Source organism: Mycetomoellerius zeteki, unplaced genomic scaffold (assembly GCF_001594055.1).
Source record: "Mycetomoellerius zeteki isolate Tzet28-1 unplaced genomic scaffold, Tzet1.0 scaffold79, whole genome shotgun sequence".
Taxonomy (NCBI): Eukaryota; Metazoa; Arthropoda; class Insecta; order Hymenoptera; family Formicidae; genus Mycetomoellerius; species Mycetomoellerius zeteki.
In genome coordinates this window covers 1,513,720-1,529,509 of record NW_017257819.1, presented here as the reverse complement: position 1 = coordinate 1,529,509, position 15,790 = coordinate 1,513,720, and the positions used below count along the sequence as shown (strand labels likewise).

Below are 15,790 nucleotides of genomic sequence, written 5' to 3'. Positions count from 1 at the left end.
GAAAATTTTGCTACTTTCTCAGGCACACTAAATGTGCTCAGCACTCGGAATGTCACCTATCGGCGAACACTACTGAAAAATTTGAAGCGTCCTCGCGCGATCGTAATTCATCCGAACCAAGGTTACATCTTCTTCTCCGAATGGGACCGTCCGGCTAACATCAGCAGGGCTCATGCTGATGGTTCCAACTTGGTTGTCTTTAGAAATCTAACTCTGGGTTGGCCAAATGGATTGGCGATCGATTTTACTGAAGATCGATTGTACTGGTGTGACGCTCTCCTGGATCACGTGCAGCACTCAAACTTGGACGGCACGGATGTGCGAACGGTGAACTCCAGACTGATACGACATCCGTTTTCCATCGCCATTCACGAGAATTGGATGTATATCACCGATTGGCGTCTTGATGCTATTATTCGATTGCATAAAGAAACTGGCGAGCAGGAAGCTATTTTGGTCCGTGAACCTGCTACTAATAGACTTTACGGCGTGAAAGTTTTTAGCCGTGATATTCAGATAACGACAAATAATCATCCTTGTACTATTAACAACGGCGGTTGCGAAAAACTTTGCTTTGCTATTCCGGATAATTCTTCGCGTTCTGACATCACGTTTCCTGGTATGCAACCAATACCGAGGCTCACTCAAGTATGTGGATGTCCTTATGGAGAACGTCTTCAAGGCAATGGTAGGAGTTGCGCAGCAGATCCTGATGGGGAACCACCTTTGCAGGCGTGTCCACATACTTGGGATTTTACTTGCGCAAACCAGAGGTGCGTAAAGATTTGACTTCTTTAATTGATAATTGAAGCTAATCGTTTACACATTCAACACTTGCAACAAAATTCTCAATAAAAAGTTTAGAAATTTTACACATTTAATTATTGTAATATATCGATAATTTAATAGAAGAGACGATGGTGTATTATGATCTTTATAGATATAATAGCCCTTTTAACATCTTCGCTATTAGATACGAAATCAAATGATTATTTATGTATCATTTGTTCAGTAGCCGTTACACTTACATGGCGCTAAAGATACCAATAAACAGTGTTTATTATAATGCATTTTTATTTTCAAGCATTTCGAAACGTTTTCAAAGTGCATTTTAGCATTTAATACATACTTCTTCGTTCTTTTTAAATTTGAGAATATTATCACACGAATACGAGTAAGAGATATACGTACACTTAAATGTCGTTATTTAACATTTTATTTAACTGTACACATTTGGAATGATGCAAAGTTATATTTTGCTAATATAACTTCCTAACCATGCTAATTGCTAATGCTTTTTTTTTCAAAATTTTCATATACAAATAATCGAGGTTGTCATTTAAAAAAAATACAGTATTTGATTACAAATTTATATATTTACCAAAAATGAATAAGTTGATTGTTCTATTGCTAAAACCTATATTGCGCGCTAATATAAAGGTGTTCACCTGTTCTTTAAAATAGAAGGAAGTGATTTTTATAAGGAATTTATTAAGTTGAACACATTTACTTTACTATGTAAATATATTTAAAATAAATTACACAAAGAATTATTATTTCAACATCTAATCTTTGATCTAATTTTTTATTCTTCTTAGTCATATATTCTTATATGTTTCTAATTTATTATTGATTAAGTTTTCAATTTGAATATTGATTATTAACCATGTTATTGTATAAAATGCAAATGGGTGCTCGTAGAAAAACATATTAGATTAATGAAAATTATTGAAACAAATAGTATACAGTATTCGATTTGAATGATTTTTCAGTTACTTCTAATAATTTTTATGCGGATCCAAAAATATTTTTCCATAAAGGAAGAAAAAATCATAATGTACCATCTTTTCCTGAACTACTGTGCTTTCGAACAGTATACTATTCATTACAAAAATAAAAACTAACACCGTTTTTTAGCCAACATATTATTTTATATTTGGTTAAATGTAAGGATCGATAGATTTCTTCCAAGTGTATTTATAAATTCAAATATTTTAATTTTTAATTGATCTCCTTTTAGATGCGTTCCGAAATCCTGGGTATGCGATGGTGAAAATGATTGTCTCGACAATAGTGACGAAATGCAAAACTGCACGAAACCGACGTGTAGCGCAAATGAGTTCCAATGCAAATCAGGTCGTTGCGTACCGATGACATTCCATTGCGATTCCGAGAATGATTGTGGTGATTATAGTGATGAGATGGGTTGCCCGAATGTGACTTGTAGCGCAAATCAATTCGCTTGTGCCAATAATCGCTGCATTCCCGCAACTTGGAAATGCGATTCCGAGAATGACTGCGGTGACAGTTCCGATGAGGGTGAATTTTGCGCAGCAAAAACTTGTTCGTACTTCCAGTTCACCTGTCCACGCTCCGGTCACTGCATACCACAGTCCTGGGTGTGCGATGGTGATAGTGATTGTTTCGACCGACAAGATGAGATGGATTGTCCACCAGTCACTTGTCTTAGTACACAATTCACATGCGCGGATCAAAAGATGTGTGTCTTAGCATCGTATAAGTGTGACGGCATTAGTGATTGCAATGATGGATCAGACGAAGTAGGCTGTCCATCATTAGCACCAGATCAGTGTAACACTGAAAAACAGTTCCAGTGTGTTAGTTCAGCTATCTGCATACCGAAAAGCTGGTACTGCGATGGTACTGCAGATTGCCCGGACAAATCCGATGAACCAGAATCATGTGGAAAGGTCGACTGTCAGACTGGATTTTTCAGGTTTGTTGTATTCATTAATTACATTTTCTTTTCTTTCAGAAAGCATCGTGGATGATAAAAATGTACATCTTATTCCTGTTTATTCAATTCATCCATATTCGATTTTATATATTCCTCAGGTGCCGAAATGAGAGATGCGTGTTCAAAGCATATATCTGTGATGGAAAAGATGATTGTGGAGATGGATCTGACGAAGACATCGAACTGCATGCATGCGCTCCTCCTATATTCAAGTGCGACTCCCAACAATGGAAGTGTCCAAACGTAAAAAATCGTTGCGTGAATATAACCAGTGTATGCGACGGCAAATTAGATTGTCCCAATGGAGCGGACGAAGGACCCGGTTGTGACACCGCCGAATGTAAGCGTCACAATGGATTCTGTACCAATGGTTGTATTTCAACTCCATTTGGTGCGCAATGCACCTGTCCGATTGGCGAGGAACTCATCAGTGACGGCTTGACATGTCAAGACATGAACGAATGCAAACCGGATGGAAGATGTTCGCAGCTCTGCTATAACACAAAGGGTAGCTACTATTGCAGCTGCGTGAATGGTTACACATTAGATGCTGATAAGCATACATGCAAGGCATTTAATCATAGTGCTGCGTTTTTGATTATTTCCAATAGACATACTATTCTGGTAGCTGATCTTCAAGATCAAGCATTAGAACGAGTTCCTATCAATGTAGAGAACGTTGTGGCGACTGCCAGTAATATGCACACAGGTACTATTTTCTGGTCGGACATGAAGTTGAAGCGAATCTCACGGTTAGATCGTGGTAGTGACCCTCAAGACATCATTAGTACTGGTTTAGATTTGGTAGAAGGTCTAGCCTACGACTGGATTGGCCAGAATCTGTACTGGTTAGACTCAAAGCTGAATACAATCGAAGTTGCTAAGGAGACTGGAGTTGGAAGAATGATTCTCGTTAAAGAGAATATTACACAGCCACGTGGAATGTGTTTAGACCCTGGTGAAGGTGCAAGATGGCTCTTCTGGACCGATTGGGGTGAAAACCCTAGAATCGAAAGAATTGGAATGGATGGCACCAATCGATCCACTATTATCAGTACAAAGATTTATTGGCCTAACGGTCTTGCGCTAGATATTGCAAATCGCAGAATATATTTTGCAGATAGCAAATTAGACTTTATCGATACTTGTAAATATGATGGCAGCGAGAGACTTCAGGTTTTAGCCAGCTCACACTATCTTCTGCATCCCCATTCACTTACTCTTTTCGAGGACACTATGTATTGGACTGATCGGCAGCTCAATCGGGTTCTCTCTGCACACAAATTTAAAGGTTCTAATCAGACGGTGGTGTCGCATTTAATTTCGCAGCCTCTTTCCATACACGTGCATCATGCAGTCCTACAACCGATCACTGCGAATCCTTGCGCCAATACATCTTGTGAACATTTATGTCTTCTATCACCTAATCCAAAAGGATATAGTTGTAAATGCCAAGTAAGTAATTACACAGATTTCAAAGTAGGAATTCTATTTATCTAGATTGAATAATTTTTTCTCTGATGTTTAAAAAGGTTGGATTTAAATTACTATCTGATGGACGTTGCATGGAAGAGGAGACACCATACTTAATGGTTCTTCGAGGTTCTCAGATCATTGACATTTCTTTGACGCCTAAAGAAATCAAGACTGGATACATAACGCCTATCGTAGGTGTGGAAGGAGGAAGATTTATCGAATATGACAGAAGAGACCGTACTATCTACTGGTTACAAAGTATAATAACTACTTTTTTTAGTATATTTCTTGTTTTGTAAAGTTTTTTTTTTTTAAGATCTAAATTCTTCAAATTTTAAGAGAGAATTTGATTGTTTATTATTTATATCAGGCAAAGATAGCGAAAACGAGAACGGTACGATTTATGCCATTCCCTATAATGGTGGCAACCGGACGGAGTTTCCAAATCCTTCTGGTGATACTGGTATTGTCGGTTCACCATCCACTATGGCACTGGATTGGCTTGGACGCAATATGTTTATCGGTAACAAATTTGCATCTAATATCGAAGCTATCAAATTAGATGGCAAAACACGTTTCCGTACAATCGTTTTATCAAACGATGGAAATAAATCATCAGTATCAAGACCAAAAGCAATGTGCGTTGATCCTATTGACGGACAAGTGTTTTGGGTGGACGAAGGAGGTTTCGGAGTGCCCCAAAAGATTGGGCGGGTTAATATGGATGGCAGCAATCCGCTAATTCTTATAAAGAATCTAGAACGCCCTGAAGCAATTACTATCGATATACCTAGCAAAACGTTATACTTCTCTTGCCAAAATCCGGTTTTTGTTAAAGCCATGTCAACGGACGGTCTGAATGTTCGTACCATTCTCACCGCGGAAAACAACATGGCAATGCCTAAGGCAATAGCTGTCCATGAATCTCGTCTATATTACTTGGACTCACTTTTTGATAAGATCGAGCGTGTTGATTTGCCTGATGGTAATAACCCAATCACTATCATTGATAACGACTCTGAGCTTCGTACTCTAACCATTTATAAAAAACGTGCGACTGGATCTCATCCTTGTCTTATAAACAACGGAGGTTGTGAACAGCTTTGTCTACCTGCATCTGGAGGTACACGCGTTTGTGCTTGCGGAATGGAATATAAGAAGGTTACGGAAACCAGATGCGAACCTTACAAGACTTTCGCAGTGGTAACTCAGCTGGATGTTGCTAGAGGTTACAGTCTCAAAGATTCCAAAGAAGCCATGATACCCATTACCGGATCTGGCCATCATATACTCCATGTTGATGTATATTACGCGGGAAACTGGATATATTGGGTGGAATTCAATCGAGGCTTTTGGAATGGTATTTTCAGGTAAAATAACACTAAAAAATGTTTCTATTATATTAATTTCTATTATATTTTAGAATACGACCCAATGGAACGGAATTGCAACAGGTAGTCAAACAAGGAATTGGTTCCAATGGAATTCGTGGTCTAGCAGTGGATTGGATAGCAGGGAATTTATACTTTGCTAATGTTTTCCCTCATGATAACTACGTAGAAGTCTGCTGGTTAGACGGTTCCAATCGAAAGGTGCTCGTGAAGATGACAACAGATGCTCCTCGGGAGTTAGCTGTGAATCCTATCAAGCGATACTTGTACTGGATCGATTACGGACAATATCCTCGAATAGGCAAAGCCTTCCTAGATGGTAGCAATTGGTCCCCTATTGTGACGACCGGTATTAGTACACCGCGCGATCTAACGATTGATCTCGCAACACACGACGTTTATTGGGTGGACTCGAAATTGGACACCATCCAAAAAGTGTCTTACACTGGTGGAAATCGAGAAATTATCCGTAGAAATGTACCAAATCCAATGGGTGTTGCCATTTTTGGCGGAGACGTCTACTGGGTTGATCGAAATTTGGCCACCGTTTTTAAGGCGAGCAAATTGAAGGGCAATACCAGCCTTCCTATTCCTGTTAGAACAAATTTACAAAAACTTAGGGACATTGCTATCTTTGACCAAAACAGTCAACCACCAGATATCACAAATCCTTGCACACAGGTAAATATGAATTGAGATATGCATAATATTTTATTTAAGAAAGTAAAACTATTTTTTTTAAGTCTAAAACTACTTTGAAAGAAACAATTAGCAAAAGTAATTTCCAAACAAAATTAAGAAGACAAATAAAAAAAATTCTTATTTTTTTCAGGTAACAAATGGCGGATGCTCTCAACTGTGCTTCGCTTTCCCGAAGGATTTCCGATGGTCGTAACTGTGAAAATGTTCAAGAATATCTGGTATTCGCCACACGAACCGAAATCCGTGCTATTAATTTAGATCCACACAACACTAACGTGCCTTTTGCACCTGTTGGGAACCTGACAAATGTAGTCGGAGTGGACTTTGATTATCAGGATAAGAAGCTGTTGTTCACTCAAATTCGTCCTTGGGCGAAGATCGCGTGGACGCCGTCAGATCGACCGTCCTCCTCCGATCTGCACACACTAATCAGTAAAGGAATTAATCCCGAAGGCATTTCATATGATTGGACTCAAAAGAAAGTATATTGGACGGATTCGTCCAATAACAGCATCTACGCAATGGACATCGACGGATCTAATTTGGTGATGATTGCACGCGTAGATCGTCCACGCGCTATTGTTGTTGATCCTTGCAACGGCTCGCTTTACTTCACGGATTGGGGTCGTTTTGGAACATCCGGGAAAATTTTCAAAACGACTATGGCGGGATCGTTGAAACGCACTATTATTGACAAAGATCTTTCGCAACCCAGTGGCCTAGCAATCGATTACGAGGATCGAATGTTATATTGGACCGATGCCGTACGTGAGAAGATCGAGCGATCTGATCTCGAAGGGAAGAACAGAGAAATTTTGGTTAGCGCTACCATCTATCCCTTTGCTATCACTGTCTACAGGGAGCATATTTATTGGACGGATCTTCAGCTTCGTGGAGTTTATCGAGCGGAGAAGCACACTGGAGCCGACAAAATCGAGTTGGTAAAGCGGTTGGAAGATTCTCCGCGAGACCTTCACATCTTTTCCGGAGGTAGACAAATATGTAGTGTTAATCCTTGCAACATCAGTAATGGCGGCTGCGATCAGTCCTGCCATCCGGGCAACAATGGTTTGCCGGAGTGCAAGTGTGACGATAACAGTAGGCTGGTGAACGAAAATAGAATGTGTGTACCAAAGAACGTCACTTGCGATGGGAACAAGTTTGCTTGTAGAAACGGCAGATGTATCTCCCGGATGTGGGCATGCGATGGCGATGATGATTGCGGTGACGAGTCCGACGAGAATACCAATTACTGCTGTAAGTGTCATAAAGCTCAAAATAAATGAATTCAAAGCAAGTATTTCTAACAATATGTTTGTTAAAAAATCTATGTAAATATTCTTCATATATTTTAGCTCATCATTCGTGCAGTCCAAATGAATTCCGTTGTAACAACGGTCGATGTATCTTCAAAACATGGAAATGCGACCATGAAAATGACTGTCGGGACGGTAGCGATGAGGAAGGTTGCGTTTACCCACCTTGCGCACCAGGAGAATTCACCTGCACTAATCACCGCTGTATCCCACAATCTCAAGTGTGCAACGGTATTAACGACTGTAAAGACAATGTTACTTCGGACGAGACACATGAGCGATGTCCTCGTAACACTACATGCCCGTTAAATCATCTCAAATGCGAAAAAACAAACATTTGTGTAGAGCCCTATTGGCTCTGCGACGGTGACAACGATTGTGGTGATAATAGTGACGAGAATCCGATTCATTGCGCTCAAAGGACCTGCCCTCAGAACAGTTTCCGATGTCCCAATCACAGGTAAAATTCTACGTTTAACGAATAACTTTAATAACGGGATATGGCTTAATTTAAAATTATTTTGAAAGTTGTAATGTCTTACGATTTTCTTGTAACAGAAAGTATTTTCTAAATACATGCGTATTGTTTAGGTGCATTCCAGCCACTTGGTATTGCGACGGAGATGATGACTGTCTAGATGGAAGTGATGAGCCTCCTGGTTATTGCCAATCCGAAGGTAGAACATGCTTTGGCGATCTATTCACATGCGACAATGGCAACTGTATTCCTAGAATTTACATCTGCGACGGAGACAACGATTGTCTAGATAATTCTGACGAAGACGAGCGCCATCAGTGCAGTAAGTTTTTTAATCATACAATACTCATCGTTCATTTGGAACTTTGATATTTATAATATTCCAATCCCGCATTATTATGATTTAAAATTACTTCCCGCTATATCTTGAGGAGTTAATTTATTTTGATTAGATGATAGAAAATGTGATGAAGAAACCGAGTTTACTTGCACCGCGAACAAGATGTGGAATCGCGCCCAATGTATCCCGAAAAAATGGCTGTGCGACGGAGATCCGGACTGTGTTGATGGGGCTGATGAGAACGTAACTTTGCACCACTGCCCATCTCCAACTCCTTGCGCCGACAATCAGTTTACGTGTAACAATGGACGATGTCTGAACCGCAGCTGGTTATGCGATCATGATAACGATTGCGGCGATGGTAGCGATGAGGGCAAGTTCTGTAATAATCAGTACAAGTCTTGCAACAGTCAAGAGTTTACTTGTCAGAACTTCAAATGCATACGCAAGCAGTTTCGCTGTGACGGCCAAGACGATTGCGGTGATCATTCGGACGAAGTAGGATGTCGTAAGTATAATAGTTTAACAATTACTGCGTTACTAGATTAATATAAAAAATTCTAGAAAAGAGAGAGATTTTTTTCAGCACTTTTATAAAGTATTTAAATTCAATTTATACATTTTGAAAAATTATATAATATAGAAATTATATAAAATATTCTGAATATTATATAAAAATTCTGAAAAATCATATGAAGAATTTTAAGAAAAAATCTAATTGTAAGAAAGAGGAATAAATGGGAAATATTGACCCCCAACTTGCGCATGAAAAAATGTGAAAATTTTGAATTTTAAGTAGATCCATTTATTTAATCTTTCTTCTTCCAATTTTCTTTTTGACGCGATATGAAGTAACAATAATAACATTAATTTTCTTTTAGCATCTAAGGGAAAGAATACAACGTGCCCGAATCCGAAGGACTTTATGTGCGCGAACGGCAACTGCATTGACTCGCAGTTAGTGTGCAACAAGGAACCAGATTGCACAGACGAGAGCGACGAGCCTCTTCACTGCAATGTGGACGAATGCGCTCGAGTCGAGATAAATCAGTGCGGGCAGAAATGCGTGGATACACCGACTAGCTTCTACTGCGAGTGCAACCCTGGCTATAAACTGCTGGCCGACGGCAAGGCCTGCGATGACATTGACGAGTGCATCGAAACGCCCCAAGTGTGCAGCCAGCAATGTGAGAACACGCCTGGTGGTTACTATTGCAAATGCAATGAGCGCTGGTATGAAAGAGAGGCTGACGAGCATACATGCAAGCGAAGGGACAATATTCAACCATGGATAGTGTTCACGAATAAGTATTACGTTAGAAACATGTCGATCGATGCGTCCAATTACAGTCTGATGCATCAAGATCTGATCAACGTTGTTGCGCTTGACGCGGATTACGCCCAGCAAATGCTATACTTCTGCGACGTTACCGCGAAAACAATATATAGGTATATTGCATGTGTTTTACCTGTTTAATGCTATCTTTGGTGAAAAAAATTCTCATATTTCATAATACTTTTAAGAATTTTTTTATATTATATTTTAAGAAATTTTGAGAAAACTTGAAAAACTCTTAACTTTTTAAAATTTTTTATAAGTTTTATTTTAGAAATTTTAGAAATCAAACTATATTTCAGGATTCAATATATGAAAACTTTTAGAAAAAATGTAAACTTTTCTAGCATTTCTACAAAAATGTTTCAATCCTTATAAAAATCTTAAAACTTTTCTAGAAGGTTATAAAATTATATAAAAATAAAAAAAAAATTGAAAATTTATATAAATATTTTGAAAATTATGTAGAATTGTAACAAATTATATAGAATTGTGAAGAATTCTAAAGAGAAAAATATTCACAAAAATATTCAAGAATAGGATGGATATCTTTTTTGTTAAAAATCGCTGATTTCATTTAAATTTTCTTTATTTATAGAGCACCAGTGAACGGTGGTGAGAGAGAACCAATTATCCGTCATGACAGTCTAGGTCTCGAGGGTATTGCTATCGATTGGATTGGTCGAAAATTGTATTGGTTGGATCGTCATGCAAAGCACTTGGACGTTGCTGAACTTGATGGCACAAACAGGAAGACTTTGCAGAGCGGAATAGCAGATCCACGTGCGATTGCCGTCCATCCTGGTGCTGGATACTTATACTTTACGTCCTGGCATCTTCAGGTGGGTTTTAGCATTTTACACTAAGTATTATAGTTCCCTTGTGGATAATTGTATCGTAGGCAAAATTATTACAAAGTTACGAAGACATAATCATAAATTACGATCTAAATTCCAGGCGTACATCGGTAAGATGGGCATGGACGGTAGCAACTTCACTCGAATTCTGACATGGGAGGATGACATCGCCTGGCCAAACGCCCTGACAATCGATTACTTCACCGATCGCATCTTCTGGGCAGACGCCCATCTAGATTACATCGCCTTCGCCGATCTCGAGGGCCACAATCGGCGGATCGTCCTATCTGGCGCTTCTGTACCACATGTGTTCGCCATCACTGTGTTTGACGACTTCATTTATTGGACTGATTGGAATCTAAAAGCGATTAGTAGGGCGGAGAAGTTCTCCGGTGCGCACCTACAAGTGCTACGCAATACCACCCATCGACCCTACGACATTCACGCCTATCATCCCCTTCGGCAGTTACCCTATAAAAATCCCTGCGCGGAAAACAACGGCGGTTGCTCGCATCTCTGTCTAATTGCACCGCCCGCTAGCTCGTATTTGCTCGAAGGATACGGCCAGCCTGGAGTCACCTCCTATAAATGTAAGTGTCCGAATCAATTCATTCTGGATAGGGACGGCAAGACATGCTTAGCGAATTGTACCGCTGGTCAGCATCGTTGTGGACCACCCGACGAGAAGTGCATTCCTTGGTATTGGAGGTAAGATATGTTTAGATTAAGTTACATTTTTTCGCCAAACAACAGAGGAATTCTAATGAAAATATATTGTATGCGTAGATGCGACGGAGAAAAGGATTGCAAGGACGGTACTGACGAATCATCGTTAAGTTGCCCGGAAAGGGTTTGTCGGCCAAGTTTCTTCCAATGCGCAAACAAAAATTGTACGCCGAGCGTGACAATTTGCGATGGAATTGACGACTGCGGTGACAAAAGTGACGAAGCTAAATGCGCCCTCGAATGCGGGGAACTAGAGTTTAAGTGTAAATCCAATGGCCGGTGCGTTCACGACTCCTGGAAATGTGATGGGGATGCCGATTGTAAAGATGGTAGCGATGAAGATCCTTCCATTTGCCGTAAGTATCATGCTACATCTCTGTCGAAAAGTATAATAATTAATAATAAAATCAATAATTTGACTGTCAAATCGCTCGTTTTTACTCAATACTAACAAGAATACATTGAAATATTTTAAAATTCTACTTAAAAGGCCATAAAAATAGGAGTGTTTAATTTGAACCAGGGGATGGTCTGATTTGGAACTATTGGTTCCAAATCGGACCGGAAAAAACGTTTTTACATTTTCCATTATAGTTCAACACAGGTGAGAGATACGTCAAAATGGTCTGAAGCAAAAATGAAGGGAATTAAATTTCCAACGGCACCTTCGGTTTTACGATCGAACTTTATTTACGCCTTATAGAAAGCAAAAACTGCAAATAGGTCCGATTCAGACCACTCTCCCTTATATTATAGTTTATCTATAGTTTTGCATTTTAAAACACGAGTTTTGATAAATATATTTCTACTTTTATTTACTTGTATAATTCATATTGCTATTTAGATCATCGTGTCTGTGATCTGAGCACTGAGTTCAGTTGCAAAAACGGCAAATGCATTCCCAAGCTGTGGGTGTGTGACTCTGACAACGATTGTGGCGACGATAGCGATGAGCCGGCGTACATGTGTCGGCAAAGAAACTGCACAACCGGATGGCAACGGTGTCCAGGACATGCAAATTACCGATGCATTCCGAAGTGGCTATTCTGCGACGGCAAAGACGATTGTCGCGACGGTTCTGACGAGCGTCCGGAGAACTGTCCGAAGTGCGACCCCAAAATGGACTTCAAGTGCGCCAATAACCGGTGCGTACCGAAACAGTGGCTGTGCGACTTCGCTGACGATTGCGGGGATGGTAGTGATGAGGCAGACGCGATGTGCAAGGATAAGTACCGCCAATGTTCCGAGTCTGAATTCAAATGCAGAAATGGCAAGTGCATCGCATCCAGATGGAGATGCGACAACGAAGACGACTGTGGTGACAATAGCGACGAGGAGCAATGTCATCAATGGGTGTGCAAAGTACGTAAATAGATTGATTAATTTATAACAGTATCTTGCATTTTAATCCCTATGTAATCCTAATTTAATTTAAATGCACCGGTAGAATATGCATTTAGACTAAATTATAAAGTTACTTTAAACAATTCAATTAATTCCTTGGCGAAAATAAAAATCCGAGCGTAAGTTGAATGTAAGAGGTGAGTAAGAGAAGCGTAAATGAAACTTCTAGGAAACAAAAATTGAAACAATGAAACGTAAAGGAGACTTTGAAAGTTTACGTTTCATTGTTTCAATTTTTGCTTCCTAAAAGCTTCATTTATGCTCTGATTTTCATTTTTGCCAGGATTATACATTTTGTATATCAGGGATTATTAAGATAAAAAATTTGTATGTAAATTTGCGCAGCATGATAGTTTCCGATGCCACAGCGGTCATTGCATCGCGTCATATCTTCATTGTGATGGAGCTCGGGACTGTCGCGATATGAGCGACGAGATCAACTGCACACCGAGATATCCCGGAGGAAGATACTGTCCGCAATCGCGGTTCCAATGTAACAACAATCTTTGCGTCTCGCTGAATGATATCTGCGATGGCACCGACGACTGCGGTGACAATTCCGATGAAAATGCTACCATGTGTGGTGAGTTTATTATCGCACCCTGGTGACAATATTTTTCATACAACTTTTTCAGAACTTTTATGTAAATTTTATAATTTTTCAAAATTTTTGTATATTTTTTAAAAAAATCTTTTAAAAAATTTCCACGCGAAGCGAGTTTCACCACACCTTCCTCCCTGCTAAGGGACATCCAATTTTCCACGCGAAGCGAGTTTCACCCCTCCTCTCCCCCTGCTTTAGGTCTGCTAGAAAAGTGTTCCAATTCGTATAAAAATGTGAGAAAGTTATAAAATTATATAGAAATTCTGAAAAATTCTGAAAAATTATATGAGAAATTCTGAGAAAAATTTTCACCAGAGATATTATGAGAATGTTTTTGGGTGATATTGCTTGATTGTTTTACAACGAGAGTAACATAATATTGTTGTGTCTTTACGTAGCAAACTTCCAGTGTGATACACACAGACGATTCCAATGTGCCAACCATAAGTGTATTGCCAGATATCAGCTGTGCGACGGGATCGATAACTGTGGCGATGGTTCTGACGAGAACAACATGACGATGTGTGTGAAACAAACTCGTCCGTGCGATCCGATCACGGAATATACCTGCGCGAACAAGAAATGTATCGAGCATCTGAAACTCTGCGATCTCGCGAACGATTGCGGCGATCTATCGGACGAGTTGGGATGTCGTAAGTTTTATTCTCATCTAGGATTGGGAATGTTACTTCATAAAAATACGTAATCGCTACCGTTACACTTTGTAAAATGTAACTCATTACTGCATTACTCGTTAATAATAATTTCAAAGAGTAACGCGTTAATAGCTCTCTCTGTTCGACTTGCTTACATTTTTTTACACTTTTTACATTTAAAATAAGATAGATATATATTTGGCGCTGAAAAGAGGGAAAGCGAAGATGCTGAGTGTAAAAAGTGTAAGCAAGTCGAACAGACCAACTGTTACTTACAATAGAAAGTAAGGATTCGTTACTTTTTTCATTACTTTTTTGTAATGTTAAAGTAAGATGTTGGATTTAAAAATTACATTAGTTTTGAATCAATATTAATTGTGAAATCAATATTAAACTTAAAATTCTAAGCAGGGTAAAAATTCAGATTAGGGAAGCATCTTCCAATGATCTTGATTTTGACATAAGTTGTCAAGGTTATGACCCTGAGTGACCTCCAACAGGTTTTAGTCGTCGCTCGTCATTCACTAAAAAGTTATTAGATAATAAAAGAAGTTTGAAAAATGATGTCCCTTTTCTACTTTATAAAACAGAAATTTTCTGCTTTAAAGTATATTTTACAACTTTCCACGTGAAGTGACTCTCACCTCACCTCCCCTCCTGCTTAGGGGTGCACGACTTTGAAAGTCGCTTCGTGTGAAAGTCGTGCGCTCCTAAGCAGGGGGGGAGGTGGGGTAGGAGTCACTTCGCGTCATCGACATAAAGGCTGTATTCCGTTTCACGCACGATGTGCATAATGTATCGTTTATCCTTGTTTAACAATCGGTGAATAACAAAGATAAAAGATGCGCATCATGCATGAAACGGAACACAACCATAGAATGGACCACCGACGGCAGTGGTGGTGGTAGAAACACAAGTAGAGTGAGAGGTAAATAAATGGATGAACGTTCTTTCTCTGTTTACTAAGCCTAAAAAAAGTAAAAGTTACTTTCCAATCCTGTTCTCATCTTCTTCGCTCCACTCGTTTTACGGTCGGAAATCATTAGATATCTATATTGTGTTTTCAGATCACAGTCATCACTGTTCGGACAATGATCACGGCGGTTGCGCACACGAATGCCACAATATCAGTGACAGCAGCTATATTTGCGTCTGCTATCCCGGTTACATAATCTCGCAGGATAATCGGAAGCACTGTGTGGACATCGACGAGTGCCAAACCGGTAACCATCAATGTTCTCACATCTGCACGAACTTGAATGGCACGTATGCCTGCTATTGCCGGCATGGTTTCCAACTATCGGACAAACACAGTGGTGTGTGCCGCGCTGAAGACGATAATGTTGTCGTGCTGTTTGCCAACGGGCCCGAACTCCGAGCCTACGATCTGCGCACCAGGGAAGAGATGGACGTGGTAGACAACGAGAAGAGGGTGCAAGCCATTGATTTTGATCCCAGAACAGAATACGTTTTCTGGATTGATTCGTATGACAATACCATTAAACGATCTTACATGGTGAACGCCAAAGAAGGCGAAGCGAAGATTGGACACGCGCAGGACCTTAATATGAAGAGTACATACCATTTAATTCTAAAATTTATTAGTTATGTTTTTTATTGAATAAATGTTCTTAATTTTTTAATAACTGTAATCCTTTAATTTTTATCCGAGATTTAGATTTTTTTAACATTGTCGATATCAAAGTTTTAGGTCATTGAAATTAAAATCTCTAAATTCCTGAATTA

General features: G+C 39.4%; 1 protein-coding gene across 1 annotated transcript in view; it reads left to right on the top strand.

Moving 5' to 3' along the window:
* mgl (low-density lipoprotein receptor-related protein megalin) overlaps positions 1–15,790 on the top strand; it is a 60,872-nt gene that overhangs the window by 42,305 nt on the left and 2,777 nt on the right. Inside the window, 19 exon segments of the mRNA XM_018458841.1 lie at positions 23–773; positions 2,021–2,737; positions 2,857–4,213; positions 4,291–4,492; positions 4,605–5,604; positions 5,658–6,306; positions 6,458–6,504; positions 6,506–7,584; positions 7,683–8,103; positions 8,235–8,443; positions 8,574–8,969; positions 9,343–9,910; positions 10,396–10,639; positions 10,755–11,362; positions 11,441–11,736; positions 12,225–12,742; positions 13,130–13,367; positions 13,787–14,041; positions 15,112–15,618. Coding sequence (XP_018314343.1) covers positions 23–773; positions 2,021–2,737; positions 2,857–4,213; positions 4,291–4,492; positions 4,605–5,604; positions 5,658–6,306; positions 6,458–6,504; positions 6,506–7,584; positions 7,683–8,103; positions 8,235–8,443; positions 8,574–8,969; positions 9,343–9,910; positions 10,396–10,639; positions 10,755–11,362; positions 11,441–11,736; positions 12,225–12,742; positions 13,130–13,367; positions 13,787–14,041; positions 15,112–15,618 — 10,062 coding nt within the window.